Raw genomic sequence first — 19,838 nt, 5'->3', positions numbered from 1 at the left:
GTATTCTTAAAGAAACGAACATTTCTTTACGTCCGTTCAGTTTTGCTCGCTGTCTTTCCATGAATGCTTAAATCCTCCCTATGTTGACATGTTTAGACTGAAAACTCAACTTTAACTCCTGCACACTGCAAAAACTTAAGTATTTTTAGTCTGTAATATCTCAGTACACCTAAATTAACTTACAAGCAACTTTCCAGCAAGATTTAGGAGCTTGTTTTAAATAAATAATTCCTTAATATCGATGAATAAGTTCTATTATGGGCAATTATTTAACTTATAACATGGGGAAAATGTCATGTTTTAAGTGAAATTATCTGCAAATGGAACAAGTACTTTTTCAATCAACATTAAGGAATTATTGACTTAAAACAAGGTCCTACTGTTGCTGAAAAGTGACTTATAAGTCAGTACACTTTAAATAAGACAAAACTAAGATATTTGAAGCTACATCAGAAATACTTAGTAAGACTTTGAGCTTTTGCAGGGCAGAAGCTCACTCTTGGACTGCAGCTCCAGAAACATGCAGTGCGGCTGATCGGTTGCAGATCGGTATGCGGGAAACGTGTGAAGAGCGTCTACATGAAAACGACCACAGCAGGAAGTAGGTCAGCACAGAGTCATGATGCAGGTTTCTGATTGGCTGACAAGTCAGGGTATGAAAACTTTAGGCCTCCAGGACCTAAGCTGTAGCATGACATCACACTCTAAGCAGGAATATGGGTTATAATTTTCAAAATTAAACAATTTTTAAAGTTCTGATGAGACAAAATTCTATAAATGACATAAAATCATATTTTTAATGTTTTCCATCAATAAGAGAGAAAATCCACTAATAGGCAAATTTACTTAATCTGGAAAAAAATAAAATATAATCTCTCTCTTTTCATGTAGAGAAACATCAGTTTCAAGATGTGACGTCTTTACTGCATCACTAACAATCGGATGGTGGGTGGATGGGTGGATGCAGTATGGATAGATGGATAGATGGATAGATGGGTAGATGGATAGATGGGTAGATGGGTAGATGGGTAGATGGGTAGATGGATAGATGGATAGATGGATAGATGGATAGATGGGTAGATGGATAGATGGATAGATGGATAGATGGATAGATGGATAGATGGATAGATGGATAGATGGATAGATGGATAGATGGATAGATGGATAGATGGATAGATGGATAGATGGATAGATAGATAGATAGATAGATAGATAGATAGATAGATAGATAGATGGAAACCAATTGAACACGATTGAATGGAAAACCTTCAATCACTAAAGCCATTTATTGATTATGGATCTTCTTACTGAAACCCAAATCACATGAAAACCTTAAACTTCCTGGTTTCAGACGAACCAACAAACTGCATTAGATAAAAAAACAACAAATAATAAAACACCGTAACGTTTTATTTTTTAGCATTGCAGTAGAGTCGGAGTAACTCCAGTTTTCTCTGGTTCCTCAGGAAATCGTCTCCCAGCCTGAACCCCAAACTGCAGCCTTCTGTTTTCATGTCATCCGGTTCATGTTTTCACGCATCGCTGAGGTTTACAGCCTGCATGATCCTCAGCTCTGTGACGTAATGTTTATCAGCGCTGCAGCGTGGCTGCATGCTTACCTTTGCCCCGATGTATCGCATGGCGAGCCCTTCCTCTTGCGTGACTCTGGCGTGGCAGGGTCCAGGGGGCTTTCCCCAACCGCACTCATTTTCAGCTTAGACTGACCTGAACACAGGGGAAACCGCATTTTAATTAAAACATCTTGAGAACAATTTCCCCCAAAAAAATCCTCATATCGCCAAAAAAATAAATATGACAGGAGCTGACAGACATGTCCTGAAGAAATACCATTAACAGCTGCAGTTACATGCAATAAAGTTAAACGGCTCAAACTTGCATAGCAGCAACACTTACATTTATCGCCTGTGGACCAAGGAGGTATGGGATATGTACAGGACACAGGTAATTAAACGCGCTCCAAGATTAAAAAAAGGCATAAATCAGAATATGAAGGTCATCCATGACACTTTAAAACAATCCTGATATACGGCTGTGGACACCATGCAGCGTGACGCCGTGATCCCGCCCCCGTCTCCCTGCCAGAGGCGAAAAGCTGCTTGCTAAGGATGACCAGCATTGGTTTAGCTGTCAATTTATCACTTCAACGCGCTAAATCTTAAATGTATGCCTGATGTATAAAAGAAAAAGGGACACAGTGCTTTGCTACTAATTGTTAACTACATGACAAGGTCAGGAAAAAGTTTTAATTAAGGAAAAAATGGTGAGGAGAGGGAAGTAGTTCAGTTATGCTAGCTTGACTTTGACAAACTTAAGATGTAGGTAGATGTGATGTGGGATTTGGTGTTTGGGTGATTTAAACACCAACTCTGACAGATCATCAGTACAGCAGGCATTTAAATTAGCTACTAGCTAATTTACCACTGCTGTGTTAGCTTAGCTGATAGCAGCGTTAGCTAATCTACCACAGCGATCACTAATTAAGTCTAAAAACATAAAACTGTAACCGACTGAATGTTCTGTTCTTTGTGTGGGAAATGTTTGAGTGTTTTTTGGTGTTGAATCCTGAAACACATAATGGTGTTGTTGCCAGTTGCTATGGCAACGAGTCTGCGTGTAGCGAAGCCGACACAGAACAAAAAAAAAAAAGCTTTGTTTTTACTTTCTTCTTCCCTTTGCTGTGGCGCTCTGCACTAAATTAATAATAGCTACATCTCCAGGTTTCATTTAATTTTAATTTGACAGAATCGTTTTACCGTGGCAAAGTGGCTGTGGATGGAAAGTAAAACAATCGGTCTTTTCGCCCTCCAGCGGTTGCACATGCTCGACGTTTACGGATGTAAACAATAACATGCAGGGGTCCATAAAAAAAACAAAAAGCATCTGCTATCTGAGTCCAACTGTTAATTTTAACACAGATATACTGTAATATGATGAAATTGATAGAGGCAGCAGTAAAAGTTTTAGCTTTAGCTCAAGATGCTAAAAAATAAAAAATGAGGCCGGGATTAAAATGTATTTCTATAAGTTTAATTTCCTCCAGCCTTGTGTTTTCAGTGTACAGTAAGAACTTTGGGACATTTGGACCAAGTTCAGGTCTGATCGAGCATAAAAAAATCAGTCAGATCGCTCAAATACACAGAGAGAAATTATTCTGATTTGTTAAATTATTACAACGAAGACAGGCGACACTAAACTAAGATGTCATCCAATTTATTCTAATCCGTCATCTTCATCTCTGCAGAAAAAGCTACAATTTCACAGTAACATGAAGGTGCAGAGAATAGGAACTGGAAACATGAGGATTTACTAACTCTGCTTTATGCAAGTTTTCTCATTTACAGCCTCACTGGATTACTTTACACTTTTTAAATCAAACTAAATGCTTCTGAATTGTGGATTGTATCTGTAATCTGGTTTTGTTTATCAATCTGTACACAGTCAGCTGGACAGGTTTTACTTTGTCAGCAATTTATCTGTGTTCAATTAATAAATTCAAATGAGGCTGAAACGATTAATCGTGAAGTAATCATCAACTTCATCTGGTATTCGATTAATTGCCACCTGGAGATTACAGACTCTTAAAAAAGGACATCTGCTGAACCAACACCACATCCAGAGCAATAATTAAGCTACAAATGATCAAGTTTTCACTAAAGGAATGCTGTAGTTCTGCAGTTCAGGCAATAAAACGTTCATTTTCTTATTTAAAAAAGGAATGTGCCCATTTTTTTATCCAATCAATCAATTAATTGTTAGAATAATTGATTACTAAATCATAAGTTTCCATCCTAAAGTTTATGTTAGCATTGTCTTCCATGTCCAAACTTATTGGGACTTCAGGAAAGTTCAGCTGCTTCAATGACAAACTGCTGCATCCTGGGTGCACAAAGTGGCCGTATATCAGATCCTTCCTGTATTTCCACTGATTTTACTATTTTAGAGTTTCCACTTATTGTAAATAGCCTGTTTTTAATGCACAAATATGGACATTTTGTGAAATTGTCAAATTATCCTACTCAGTTGCACATCCCTTTGGATCAGAGTATGCTTTCTTAAATAACAGCACAGTGCATTTTGTTGAAAATTTGACCTTATTGTGGTTTTCTTATATTTTATGACTACATGCTTTGATTGCCGGTCACTTTGCTGTTGGTGCCAGATTCAGAATTTCCTGATTTGAGTCTTTTTAAAACCTTTTTTAGCATAAACACAAAAGTAATGGTGCATTTATTGCACATCTGTCTTTAAACATGAAGTCTGTAAAACAAAAACACTGTGAAAATATGGATGAGTGGAGACTGGAATCAAATTGTCATCCAAATATTCTGGAAAATACTTCAAAATCCAGACCAGAGCTTCAACGTGTCCAACATCCTCCTTAAGGTTTTTGTCATTTTTCTCACATTCTTCCTCAACGTGTGCCCAAAGTGGGAAATATCTGAGCAGCAACATCTCTGTGGCTTCATCAGGAGGGTTGACATGGCAACTGAAACGCTGCAACACTTGCCGAAACACAGGAGTTAACAAGGTTCCTGAAGGATCCATTAAAGCAAACGTTGCATTAAAGTTAAAATGCTTGTGCTGCCGTCACAAATTTGATGTAATGTCGTTGTAGCGGTTCGAATCAACATGCAGCTCCGAGGGGAAAAACATCTCATTTAAAAGGAAGAAACGGTCAAAAAAAGATCAAAAGTACAAAAAATGAAGTTATTTTTAACCAATTTAAAGAAAATTTGAGTCATCCTAAGTACAAATCTGTAAAGAAACCTCTTAATCCAGGATAAAACTCACCAGGAATGTTACAGAAGTATAAAGTATGGCTGTGAGGTCAAGCTGCTCTCAGGACAATAATTCTCCCCGACGAGCCTCGTTTACATTTTTACCTCAGATCACCCTCACTCCCCCTCAGGAGCAAAAGGAGGCATCCTCTAAATCGAGAGCTCCGCTACGACTCAGCAGATAACACAAACATCAGCTCCGTGTTTGGGAATCACAGCTGCTTTTTATTTAAATTAGAAAATAAAAAGAGTCAAGTGGGGTCACCTTTCACCATATGGCATTATATAATCAAACTATTTTATTTCACTGACATTAGAAGCATATTCTGTGTGATGTGAATTTAACTAATTTGGATGTTTTGGGATTCAATCTGATTTAGGTTGAAACGATTAATCACATTAATCGATTGATGAAATAATCTTCAACTAATTTAGCACTGAAAAAAGGAAATCTGCTAAAAGAGCCACACTCAGAGCAATAAATATGCAAAAAACTACAACAAATATTTACACTTTGCATTTAAGAGAAAAAAAAATCTGTTCTACCCAGAACTCCTTTAGCTTCACCAGGTTCAAACTGTTTAAAAAATGTCTAATTAATCACTTTTTGAATCAGTTAATACAAATAATCAATAGATCCACATCATATCAATAAGTCGCATCCTTTGCTACAAATGATCACTAAATCTACATCCAAGAAATACTCCTTATTTCCAAAACAAAAACTCATTCCCTTCTCTGATCAATAAGGTTAACATTCAAAACAACTTTTAAAGCCAGTAACATGTGACTGGAGTGACCATCAGTCGCTGCAGCTGCAGGCCGAGCACAGCCCACATGTCACGCTTTGCAGAAAACACACAAACCTTTGCAGCTCCCATCGCGCACAAACACACACCTGTAGAAGAGGTCAGCCTCCTGCAGCTTCTGACCTCTCCCGCCCTCCTCTCTGTAAGTGACGTACGGAGGAGGAGGAAGAGGAGGACTGAGCCTTCAGTCAGCAAAGATGAAGAACAAACAGCAGCAGCAAAAGCAGAGTCAGCCTTCTGAGACGTAAAATCCACAGCCGCCCCATTACAAACACCAACTGTCTCCTCTTTAGGGTTTCTCCCTCCGTCGTCCTCCCATCCTGCAGGCTGCCATCGCACAGAAAGCCAACCAAAAGCGTGCAAATGTATGGATTGCAAGGGGAGCGAGGGAGAGACCACCAGGCGGAGAGTGGGCAGCGAGAGATGGAGGATTATCAGAGAAATCGTGGGAGGAGAAGGAGGTAAAAGAGGGAAGGGATGCCGCGGTTAAACATCATCCTAATTTGAGCATCATGTTGTGACTGAGAGGGAAATATGATTCAGTGATGCGTCTTTAAAAAAAAAAAAAACCTGGCAGACTCTGAATAGTTCATTCACTTCCTCATTTGTGAACTTTCTCAAAAAAATCATGAAAACATGAAAACAGATGAAAGCAGAAGAGGTGTGGGATAGTTACATAAGTAAAACGACAGGTTTTTGATTAAAAATTCAATAACTGATCAAATTCAAGCTGCAAACATGTATATTCAGCCTGAAATAAAGAGAGATTCCCAGATTGTTTTAGTGTGGAACGTGTGCACCCCTCTCTGCTGCGGGGAGATGGTTCAGCCTCTGAGAAGCTGCTCAGTCACTGTTGCTAAGGCCGGCCCCTCCTGAATGTCAGGACATAAAGCAGAGAGTAAACAGCCTCAGTCAGACCTCCGGCTCCTTTATTCATCACGCTCTGAGGAGCTGATCGTCGTGTGGACCAGGTGAAATCAGCAGCAGCTCGTTTTGTGCAGGTTTGCTGCTGAAAATGTCCGACGCACGTGACTTTCACATGAAGCAGAGTGTAACTAACTGCTCAATCAGGTGGATTTTATAACTTATAACAGGCATAGTTTGTAAATTAATTATGAATCTTCTATGAACTAAAGAAGTAATTTACTTAAATGTACCAGAACAAATTCTTCACATGACAAACCAGAAGTCATTCTACTCCCTCTGAGCTCAGTTTTGTTATTAAACGTGTAAATTATTCACTCATTTAAAGGTTTCTTATTGGGTTTTTTATCAGAAGCAAAGGGTTTTTTCAGACCAGATAGTCCAGAAGATTTGGTTCGATTGGGCACCAAAATAGCAGCTGTTCCCTTCCTCGCCTGTGGGGGCGCTGCAACAAGAACAACTGAAGAAAACTAGACACTGAGCACAACTTCCTTCTTCACAAAATGTAAACAAAAATGGAGTCGATGTAGGATTTCTCTTTTGTTGTTGGCGAAAGACTATAGAACTATTTCTCCCACTAGTTCCAGCCTAGCATGTTGGTTTTGGTTGCATTTACCCAGAATGCCCCACGGTGCAGCTCAGTTCCTGCTCCAGTCAACTTGGAGTTCACATAATCATTTGATCCGCACCAGAATTCACTTCAACCAAACCAAAATTTAAAATTTTAAATAGACTACAGTTTGCTTTTTGTTTGCGCGTTCACACTTTGCTAAACGAACTGGAGTTCAATTGAACTGGACTAAGCAGGTGTGAATGCTTAGTCCATTGCACCGAGGTGTTTCAGTTTTCCAAGCTGCATTTTCTTTCAAATGTTTCAGATATGCTCCAGAAAAAAAAATCACAAATAACTGGGAAACACGCTCCTGGAGGTCTACTGTAGATCACCGCCACCTTTTCATCCTTCATCATCATCATCATCAGAGATAATGATGATTTTTAGAAGAATGTGGTTTTTTTTTTAAAAATGTCCCTTTTCCAACACTAAATACCATAAAAATGATCTAATTATCAGAAGCTCCAGAATCTAATCTTTTTCTGATCAGTGAACACAGCAACACTTAGCCAACAATAACCCTCTTTGGTGAGGACGTGCTTACAGTGGGAAGAATCGATTAGTCACTTTTCACCAATTCAATGTTTTAAAATGAAGTCAGAGGAAGTAAAACAACAGTGAGAAAATGTTCACCCTACCGACAGAGCAGACACCTAGATGTGACGTCATATTGAAGATTTGCATCCAAACCCATAAACAGAGAAAAACGCTGCTGTGTTCCTCTTGTTTTTCCAACTGAATGCTGTGTCCAGTTCCAGTCCATTGTTCCCCACCATCTGTGTACACCAGAACCAGGATGTTTACCGGCAGTAAGAAATAACCTTGGACCGCACACAGCTCCACAGACACCACAACACGCAGCCAAAGTCCACGGTGTATAGGATACGAGGTCTGAAGTTAGAGGCTCCTTTATCTGTGCAACTACTGCTTACAGACAAGCACAACCATATAAACACACAGAAAACTCGATTACAGCAGCTTAAACTCCCACTTTTACACTTGTCAGAATTATGGTGATTTTTTTGCATGGAAATCTGACCAGGTTAATATTTTCCCATCAATAACTGTGATCTGAAAACGCCACGAACAGAAGCAGAAGTTAAGCAGAGGAAACATCTAAGAAAACAATTAACTTCACCAAATCCAGCTTTCTTTTTTTATGGCCTGTCAAGATATGCAATAAATCAATTAATCACATGATCAATGAAAATGAGCGAGATCATTTTCATTTGGACAACAATCGTTACAAGAAATGTCCCCCATTTAATTTAGTTGAAAACTAAATACTTTGAAAAATGCTGCAAACATCAGACATCCAATATGGAGTCGTTAGTTTTATTTTATTTTTTACAAAAGTCCCAACTGCCAAAATGGCATTGTTGGGGTAATTTTATTTTATTTTACATGCTTTATTAAAACACATCATTGCACTGCAAAATCCAATAAAAAATATTTTGAATTGGCACTTTTGGCTGATTTTCCAGTCTGAACTGAATGATTAATATTTTTGAGATGTAATTTTGGTTACAGGGACTTCATCATGTATTTAAATTACTATTGTTTTGTTTATTTCCAGTTAAATGTTCTCTAGAAATGAAAGTTTGTTTTACTTCGACAGTTTGTATTTGCATTAATGCGCCATTATTATTGTAAAATCAGTTGAAAGTGGTTTAAACATTACAACATTTTTGTTTTTGCAATAATATTTGGGAGAATTTATCGTTCAGGCCTACAAACAAAACAAAAAATAATTGTAAAATTTAACATTTTAATTTTAAAAATATTTGAATCAAACTATTGTGTTTTCTGGGCTTAAAAAACCAAAAACTCTGTGACTAAACTTCAAATGTCAAAAGAAGTGGCATAGCTTTGAGTCTTACCCTACAGAAAGAAGGGAATGCACAAATATTGTGCTTTTAGGATACAATCAAAGATGTTTTTTTAGAATTAAAGAAAAATCTGATCATCAGTAAGTTCAGTCCATCATCGCTTTGCTTCACAGTCCTACTGGGCATCAGGCAGCTGAAACAAACAGGTACGGGAAATGCATTTCAGAGAATCTGCAGGTCTTATTTTCATTTTTACGAGCATGTTTGGATTAATCGTTATTAATCCATTATTGAAATAATCATCGATAGCACTCATTTGTTAACTAGAGTATACATTCAAAGCAGTAACTCAGTGAAAACTGTACAAGATATACATACAGTTGATTTACAATTTGATTTGGAAGAGTAGGAGCTGAAACCAGCCTTTAAGGCCTGAGGTAGATTATCAACTGCAGTCTAAAGACATGTTAGACATTTTGGACAGGTCAACCTGATGCACCTACTTGGTCCAGGGCTCCAGTGAATGAGACATGTGGTGGCTTTGGGGGCCTTCTTCTGGGCTCTCTCCACAGATAAAAGGGGTGGAGGGGACTCTGCAGGTGAGGTCACTGGAGGGCGAACGGCTTAAAGTCGAGGCGATGGAGCGCCGGTGATGAGGTTAGGGCTCCGCCGCCGTACTGTCACATGGCACCATCCAGCCGAGAAGCCAGCCGGCCTCTGACATGGAGGGACAACAGAGAAAACACCAGTGAGAAAAAAACTGGTTAAAGAAGCCCTTCCTATACCGCTACAGTCCAGCCCTGAAACGATTCATCAAATTAATCGTGATTAATCAAATACTGAAATAATCGGCAACTAATTTTGTGAACGATTTATTGTCAGCTAAAATATAGAGAATCAAAACAAGACTATTCACTAAAAGAAAAACATATTCAGAGCAGAAATGAAGCCAAAACCTTTATAGAGAATGAATCTTTTTTTAAATCGTCAGAATAATAGATATATTAATAAATTACTAAAATAATCTGCAGCCCTAATACACTCACAGATAAACAGAATAATTGGCTTATTGCTTTGAGTTCATGATAAGTAACATAAATATCAACATTAATAAAAAGCTGAAAAGTCTTTAAAATTGGCTGAAATGTGCAGGTAAAAATAAACAGAGCAGTGAAATCCAAACATTGCTTTCGAGTTCTACAGCCCAATATTTAACAAACATCACGGGTTTTGTAGTGATACTTTAGAAACGTTTGTGCTGAGTGATGCCAGGAGCTTCACTCTATCGTGTCATTGTCCTGTGGATCATCAGGTGAAGGAGGAATGGTGTGGTACTGGTCGATCTTAAAGACGCTTCAACTGAAACGGGCTAAAGAGCAAACTGAACCGCACCAACTTTTGGCATTTCCAATCAGAAACCCTACAGTACCAATGCCACACCAGTAGGAGGTGCCAACATCAAAAATATCCTGAGTACGGCTAAAGCAGCTTCAGGCTAATCCTGTTCTATAGGCCACTTTTACTATGGAAACAGACAAAATAGAACCAAACCGCACCGCTCTGAGGGAACAAGGCATAATACGGGTAGCTAGCTAAGTGTTATTTTACATAATCAGTTGACTAATGACCAAATACTGAAAGATTGGATTGTTTATGTTCCCTCATGCGAATTAAAACACATTAAATCTCAACTCATTTGATCTGTGAATTTATCAGGACACAGATTAAAGATGCTTTTTTGTATAAATGGGGATAATTATAATTTCTACTATATGTTGGATTCAAAGCTACTATCATGGAAACTCTTCCTCTACTGCAGGTAGTGTTTACTATACTAAACTATTCATATAGAAGAGCTTACAAGAGTTTTAGTCCAGAAAGCTGGAATTAGCAAATCAAACCGTAAAGAAAAGCAAAAATCTGTATTGGGCGTAAAAATGTGATTGGTCCATCTCTGATTTGCAATATTTCAAACTGTTTTCTGAAGAAATTTGGCATTAATTCAGAGAAATGGTGAAACGAAGCTGGTCTTTGACTAATATTGTGAGATTACCTGGGCATAGCTGCTGCTTTTACCAAGCAGTCACTGACAAACTAGCAGGGACATTTCGAATAAGTTTCTCTTTTGAATGAAAACTTAACGTAATTTTCACCATAACTCTTGTGATTTGTTCATATTTCAGATGAATCTGTCTGTCCTTCACCCCGTTTGTTGAACCTGGACTGGACTGGAGCTCCAGCTGGTTTGTTTTGGAACAACGTGACAGTTTCTATGCCTCGTCTATCAGTGCCTGCAGTAAGTGCAAGGTCTATGTGACATTATAGAGGTGTGAAGAGTACAAACTGCATCGTGTGGTTAGCTGCATTCAGTACAAATTAGTCCCACCATTCATAACATAATCATAAGATCTAGTCATGCACATTCCAGTGAATAAATAGATCAATGACAACAATGATTGATTTTGCAGACGACTCAGGCAGGTGCAGAGGAAGGCAGCCTTGGTCACATGACCAAACAAAAACAACATGGCCTCCAGAAACACAAACTGGTTAGCATAAGGCTTCTGCTAATCAAATTTCATGCTTTTAATGCCATTTTTCACATTAATAATGCCATCAACATTCAATGCATAGTGCGCAAATGTTTTTTTTTTATGCCACTGACAGTAAACCCAGCAACTATTACACATTTTTATGGTATTTCAACAAAAGATTAAGTCATGTGCCTTAGTCTGCAAACTTTTCCTTCCAGTTTCTAACTCTACATTTTCTAGTTCATTGCATCTGAAGCTGCATCTTTTCTAGGGATGAAATGATTAATAGTGATGATTATTATTGAAATAATCATCAACTAATTTAGTAGTTGATTAACTGTTAACTGGAGTGAGCTTTCAAAAAAGGCAATTTGTCAAAAGAATAACATTCTTAGAGCAGCACTTAAGATTGTCTTTTACTTTTAACATAAAACAATAAAACCTTATTGACTGTAAATATGTTCTATCCATAATTGAATAGATTAATCAACAAAATAATCATTATTTCAGTCCTTAAATTTCATGTTTTTAATGCAATTAAAGCCTTAAATTTAACTAAATCTATGCAGTAATTTTAAAATTATTTTTGATGAACTGCGAAAACATAGTTTGACTTATCGGACTGAGACGGATTTTACAATTGAAAGCAGAAACTTATATATACCGAATAGAATATGAAACATGAAAGCTCCCCAAATAAACATCATAAATCAATAAATTATATGTATAAAAGAGCTAAAATGCACAATATTAACTCTGCCAACAGTTAAAAACATACTAAACGTGGCCGGTTGCCATGGTAACCACCAACTGCCAATCACAGCGCAGAATGCATCTACCAATGAACGTCAGGAGAAAATAACTCTAAATGCAGCTACTGTGTGCAGTTCAGTTTAAATATAAATCATATTTTTTAAGTGGCACCCTGAAGCAGCTTATTTCAAATGGGAATGTTTTTAGTTACCTAAAAAGTAATAAATATTTTTTGTTAATCATAATCTTGATTATTACATTAGTGCCACAAGATGTCGCGATGAAATTGTAAATTGATAATGTCCAGCCAAGTAATCGAGATTAACCCTTTATCTTTATTCATCCTTGAAAATTTAACAGATATAAATGAAAAAATATATAAATAAGCATTTTATTATGGTGCCATGTGAAAACAGACTGACAGAATAAACACAGAAGTGAGATGTCCGCTTCCTTTATTCAGCTGTTTATCCACAAATATGACAATAATAACTACAAACTGAAATTATCCAAGTGCATTTTAACTGAGGAGGGACAAAAAATTCCCAAATTGTTATGTTTCTGGAATAAAGAGCAAAGGCCGAGCCACTGATTATGTTCTGCATACGGTAACCAGCAGGGACAAAGTTTAAGGTCGGGCAATAACGTCAGAAACAGACGAGCGAATGTAAAATATGTATGTCAGAGGTCATTCACTTACAGTAACACACAGCTTTTATTTCTATATCAAAAAAACATATCAGTTAAAATAAGCATTTATGCTCCGAATTTGATTTAAACATACTTTAATGAAGCAGAAATGCACCCAACACCATTTATTTTTGTACATAATTCATGTATGGTTCATTCTTTGATTTTCTTCCATCTCAAAATAAAGCGAGAAGAAAACCGAAAAATCAAAACAAATTAAGTTTAGGTCCACCATTTTCTGAGAGAATAACTAATTTATCAGCAGAAGCAGCAAAGACAAGAGGAGAAACATTAACCGATTTCAAACAGCAGAGGATGCTGGCATAGTTTCTCATGTTTGCCTCTACATGTCAAGGAAAATTACAGTTTACTGGTTTTAGGACATGCTTAGTCTTCTCCATTAGTGATTCACTGTAAAAAAGCTCAGAGGCTTTACAAATTAAGTAAAGGGGAAACAGGAAAAATGTCCTCATCACTCAGACTTTAGAGTGTTTTATTCAGTTAAAGGGTCAAGATGTTAAATCATTTCAAAGTTGATAAAGCAAATATGGCAGATTACAAATGCTCAAATGAGCAAAAATTATTAAAAAAAGATGCAAATAAACAATTTTTTAATTAAAAAATGAACTTCATTTATAAATTAACTTTGTTTATAAATGATCAGACAAAAATGTTGGCCTAAAATGAAGGCACAGGAGGAAATATATTTTAAAAAAGCCTCAAAACGTGTGCAGAATAAAGTTGCCACCAAGCATGCTGGGGATTATTCAGAGAAGCTAAATGAAAGCGAAGAGTGTCCGCTGACATCCTGGGGATTTAAAACACACAAACACCTAAAGCAGCTCCTGCAGAAGAAAGCAGCAGCAGGCAGGTTGCTAAAATGGCTGCTCAGTCTCCAAACAGACGCAGCGCTCAGACAGGAGGAGGAGGAGGATGAGGAAGGCTCACACTACCAACAGTTTGTCTTCACACCTCATCTTTAATAAGAAATGATTTATTCCACCTGCCAATTAACATCTCTGTTCCTTAACTCACTTTTTAAACTTGTGAAGTTAATCTTAAAATTTTTAATTCCAAATAATATAAACATTTTTTTATTTTTCTGCAGGACTGATGAGATCAGCCAAACAGAGAGCACTCCTGATGCTTTTACAACTCTTTGTTTTGTAGCTTACAGGCAGCTTTACTCTCAAGGTTGTTAGAAACTTTGAGCCAAACAAGCTGAACTCTGTAACCTGCCTGTTATCTGGGCTCCATCTCAGCTCCGTGAGGCCCAGCTGGGATGCTTCCGACACAAACACTGCAGATGCTGCTCAAACCGATCCACCTGCTGTCACTTCACACCAAAACAAGGAGGAGGAATCCTCCGATTACAGTCACATGACCAAACAAACACCACATGACCAGCTCCTCCCCCTACAGAAACACACACACACACACACACACACACACACACACACACACACACACACACACACACACACACACACACACACACACACACACACACACACACACACACACACACACACACACACACACACACACACACACAGCAACAAGGTGCTTGTAAACATCCGGTGGGAGTTTTACTAACTGAAAGTGGCTAAACATGACCAGTACCACCGGCGGGCCGATGTGGTCTAAACATAACATTTTCCAATATTTTTACACCAAAATCCAATTTCTAATTTTAATTTTCTCCTCACTTCCCTTAAAAATTACAAATGACAGAAAACATCTTTAAAAAACTGGCTTTTTCTTTCCAATAATTTGAGACGCTTGTCAAACAAGCTGGAAATCCAAGAAATGTGTTGGTGGAAACATTTTTTAGATTTTCCAAAAATTGAATCTTCACAAACAGAAAATTTGATTAATTGACATCGCAACTTAATAAATTACTAATAATGTTTTTCCAATATCGCACAATAATTTAAAAAAAATCTGTTTTTATACGATTAATCAATTAATCGTCTGAACAATTGATAGAATGACCTGTAAATAAAATAATTATTTATGGTTTATTTCAACAACATTTAAAAGTGTATTTCCCTAACCTTCTACATGTTGTTATAGGGAAGGAAATTATGTATGGTGCAAACATTACTGATAAAAATATTGGTTATCACCCAAATCAATATCCAAATCAATATCCCATAATAATATTGGATATTGATATTGGCCCAAAGTTTCAGATTTTTACCAAATTTACAAAAACATTAAAATGTTCAAACATTTAACATATTTTCAATTAGATTTTGGTCTTGAATTGTTGACTTTTCACAGATCAGCCAATAAATCAATGAGCCACAAAATAGAAACAATAAAAGACAGTAACAGAAAGAAAATGTGTCAAAATAAAGAATTTAAACATACAAATATTAAACTATGGGAAATATTACAATACATTTTTTTAAATATATATTTAGTTAATTCATTGTTAATTGACCACATCAGCAAGGCTTTACTTATCGGACCGATACCGAAGCTGATATCTTATTCCAATCACAGCAAGACAAGTTTTATAAAATAAGAAAAAAAAGAGTTGCTTTTAGTTGACATCTGCTAAGTTTGCACTGATATGAAACTTTGGGCTGATATTAATATCCGATATTAGGATTGCTGTTTTGACTGATATTTTCCAACCTTTTCAAACCCAATAATTAAACGTTGCTGTTGGCCCAGTTTTACTTCTCGGACCGATACATTAAATGACCAACACCGGCCCATACAGATATGTCGTGCATCTCTAGTTTTGGTTTTAAAACAACGCCAGTGAAGTAGTTTAATGACGTTACCATCTAAAATATATTTTTATGCTGCTAAAAACAAGCATAGAAATTAAATAATTGGTAATAAAATGTACCCAGTATTTACAGTGATACTGCATTTATATTTACAGTAAAATACAATGACTTTTTTGAGTGCAACATTTAGAAAATATGTTTAATAAATAGAGACGATTCAGAACATTTAGTGTTAACTCAAATACCTGAAGATAAAAATGTTAAATTGAATCACTCTAATGCGTTTAGAGTGAAGTTAATTATTACCACTTTCACAGAGACCTGAACAGCCAAGCGGCAGAGTCTGGGGTGAAAGCTGGGACTGATTCACTTACAAACAGAAAAACATTCAGTTGATAAAGGATGTTGACCACCACTCAAAACCACAGTTTAATCTAAAGGTCCTGGATCAAACACTTAAAAAATGGCTGCAGATCATCAGCACACAATGAGGTCAAAACAGGGGATTCAAGAAAGGGCTGTTCATTTACTGATGCATTCACAGACCACTGAAAAACTGGGAGAGTTGAGTTTTAATGCAGCAATCAAAGCGGTTAATTGAATGTTGAGTTTCAACTAATTTAGACTCAAACTAGTTTCTTCCAACAGCTCTTATGTGTATATTAATTATTGCAAGTTGCAGTTTTGAGAATTAAAACAAGTATTTATCCATTTTTCTCGTTGCTTTTCATACCAAGTTTTTCTCACTCAAGAATCCCTGCAAGACATGTTGATTTTTTGGACAAATCAACCAAATACAGTCATTTTTAATGAAGTAGAATGTTTTATGAGTAATAATCATCAGCTTAAAACCTTTAAGCAGGTATTTTACATACTTTTCATTAAACTGACATTTCTGCAATAAATGTTTTTTTTTTATTATTTTTGGTTCAATGTAATATTTCTTGTTTTTATTAGCTGCAAGCAAGAATAATAATTAACAGAAATAAAGGCTTGAAAACAGTCTGGGTGAAATTAATCTATATAATGTGAATTGAGTTGTGAAATAAATTAACTTTTCATTAACATTTGATTTATTGAATGCTAAATATTGTTATCGAAACATTAAAAAGAAATAGCCTGCAGACCATCTAGATTGTATTAAGTGGAACAAGTTTTAGGATTTAACTATAATTTTTAGTTTGAAAAATAATGTCAGATTAATTAATTTATTTATTCCTTACTTCTTAATTTCTTTATCCTCTGTTGGTGCTTTTAATTATAAAAATATCATATTCCACAGTTTTAATTTTGACCTTGTGGCTGAATAAAAGTAAATTAACAAAGTTATTCTGAGCACTAAAAAGGTAATTGTTGAACATTTCATGTAGGCTTTAGTCGCTCAACCTCTCATAGCAAGCAAGCTAAGGTAGGTTGGTGGAATCAACTAACTCAATCCCTCTTTGGTTACCTAGCAACTCACTCATTCCTAGGTTGCCTAGCAACAACCTGTTGAGTGACAGTAGCAGATTAAGGTTTTGCCACTTTGTTTAATAACATCTTAAAAATAAAATTAAATCAACATTGTAGAGTGAAAACTGAATAAAACAGGAAAAGTCACGCCAACAAGTTCGGCAGTATTTCAGATATTTACAAAGACAAAAACACAAATCAATAATTATAGATATAGACTGATGTGAAACTTACATTTTCCAGCCATATCGTCCAGCCTTAATTATTGTCATTAATGTCGGCCCAAATTTTCAAAGTCTCTGCATCTTTACTTCCTAAAGTGCTTTCAGATGAAAATGTTTAAACTTTAAACTCAAACTTTGCTAACATGCTAACCTATTTTCATTTAGATATGTATTTTTTATATAAAATATCTGCAGAAACAAACACAAACGTCAATAATTAATGATAATTAAACCAGATATCCGCAGTTAAAACCATCCTTGCATGTTTTTAAGTGTTTTTCCAGTGAACATAAGTTACTTGTGTGGCTTATTTAAAAAAAGCCTCAGATGCCATGTGTCAGGAGGTCAAGGTGTTCTTTCAGTTTTCGCGTTCAGGTTACAGAAACCCCAAAAAGAGCTGCGACACCTTCAGGCCGTCTCCCCCAGCTCCGTGTTACATAATAGCCGCCTGCTCTGGAGCAAAAACGCCCCTCCGCAGCCATGCACGGTTATACTTTCAGCAGGAGTGGGAGAAAAACGTAGAGGAAAGAAAAACTCAACAATGAGCCGAGGCCTTGCAGCACACATGAGCCGTCCAGGCATCTCTCACATGTGTTGGAGCTTCTCCTACCTGTTCGGGCTTCGGGCTCCGGTTCGGCTTGGTTCCGCAGATCCGTCGGGTTCCGTTGATTATTTCCCAGCTTAAACCAAAGCCAGTCGGCTAACTTGGCTAACCAGCTTAACCTACTGCTTGGTCGCAGCAAGGATACTCACTCAGCTGTCTCACTTTTTTTTTTTTTATCCTCTCCTACTTTAGGTTGATAATACTGCGGTCAAGCGTCGCGACCATGTTAAAAACACGCGTGGGTTAATCTGGAAACTTTCCAGAAGTTGTATGTAAGCTGGCTCGCTGTCAATTTAACGTCAGCTTTTGTTGACAAACAAGCCTGCGTGGTCGAAATCACACACGACGTGAAGTTAGCCAGGCTGCTAGCTCGGTTAGCTCAGCCAGCTAGACTAGCTTTTGCTAAATCTCGCTCCAAATATCCGTTTTTCACGCCGTCCGTGGGGGCCACGCGAGTCCGGTCGGCAGCAGCGAATGGCGGGGGACTCCGTGGATCACGCTCGCGGGTTTGTGCGTGTCGGTAGCGGTGCAGTTGGGTTTGCTAAGCCAAGTTATCGCTCTGCTCTCTGCTCTCCGCCATTTCCAATCTCTCAACACAAACAAACAGGGCTGCTCGTGCACGAGGGGCGCGCGTTCACGAGGCGACCGGACTAAAGTACCAGCCTTTGATGTCTGACCACAACAATCAGTGAAGTTGTCAATTTAATTCAAATTATTTATGTTTTGATAGCAACTACTTACATTTACTTGAGTAACTTTAGAAAATAATTACTTTTAGGAGTAGTTTTTACTTTTAGGGCTGACACGATTAATCGGATTATTCATGAAGATGCATCAACCGTCAATAGTTTAGTTGCTACAAAAACAGAAAATGTAACTATTTTCTTTGAAAATGGCTACTAATAAATGGATAAACCCAAGTCTGCTTTTGAGAACATTTGATGTTTTCACATCTTCACATTAAAATAAAAATAAAAAGATTGATTTATTTAAAAAATACTGTTAAACAATCAATTTAATTAATCAATTATTAAAAATTAATTAATTAATTTAGGAATCAATTAATAGCTAACTGAAGTTGGCGATTAATTGACAAACTTTTTTGCCTTATGTGCTATGTATAATTATATAATTTAAAAAATAATCAATAATTATTTTTAATCAATAATTTTATAAATAATCAACAGATCAGGTCTTTACTGTATTAATGTTAACAGAAAGAGCTGAGCTTTTCACATGTTAAAAGTATTTCTTTAGCTACAAATTCCCTAAAGGAATGCTATGTTTTTACTATGTTATTTAGACAATAAAATATTTATTTTATTATTTAAAATAAGTATTGAATTATTTGTTTAACTGCATTTTAATCTATTTCTAATATTGCATGAAAGAGGCTTAAGTAGTTAAATAAAAAATCTGCAGAAAATCCAATTTATGTAATCCGATTAATCAGTAAGAAAAAAATTGATTAATTGTTTTTACATTTGTGTGCATTTGTTTTAAAGTGAAATTCAAGATAATGCCACACCATAAACTCGATACAGAAATGATCCCTTATCTGAACTTCTTGTCAGTCCGAACTGTTGCACAATCTTTCGGACGTTTGTTGCCATTCTTTGAGACATATTTTCAGCTAATCTTTGCTGCAAGGCTTGTTCTGCTCAACTTCTCCCACTTTAACTGTTCTGTTAAATTACTTGCTTGTCCAGGTCTTCACATTTTTTGCATATGTGACGACTCCTGTATGTGGACATATTTTGTCAACACAATTTTTTTCCTTGTTTTAGTTGAAAGAACGAGGTGAAAAACAAAGTCTGACTCTATGAGACATATATCTACAGAATCACAAAGGCTCACTTT

The 19,838-nt window shown here is 36.6% G+C and overlaps 1 protein-coding gene across 1 annotated transcript in view; it reads right to left on the bottom strand.

The window, feature by feature from the left end:
* The window catches only part of ncoa1 (nuclear receptor coactivator 1), a 45,726-nt gene extending 26,807 nt beyond the window's left edge, over positions 1-18,919 (bottom strand). Inside the window, exons 1-3 of the mRNA XM_015004393.2 lie at positions 17,985-18,919; positions 9,478-9,691; positions 1,620-1,725 (exon numbers count right to left, since the gene is read on the bottom strand). Coding sequence (XP_014859879.2) covers positions 1,620-1,708 — 89 coding nt within the window. The 5' untranslated portion in view covers positions 1,709-1,725; positions 9,478-9,691; positions 17,985-18,919. The remainder of the gene's footprint in view (positions 1-1,619; positions 1,726-9,477; positions 9,692-17,984) is intronic.
* Between the last annotated feature and the right edge of the window lie 919 nt (positions 18,920-19,838).

Source organism: Poecilia mexicana, unplaced genomic scaffold (assembly GCF_051168715.1).
Source record: "Poecilia mexicana isolate PSO_F unplaced genomic scaffold, ASM5116871v1 scaffold_21, whole genome shotgun sequence".
NCBI classification, from domain to species: domain Eukaryota; kingdom Metazoa; phylum Chordata; class Actinopteri; order Cyprinodontiformes; family Poeciliidae; genus Poecilia; species Poecilia mexicana.
Note: the sequence above shows the minus strand (reverse complement) of the source record. Positions and strands in the feature narration are given on the sequence as shown.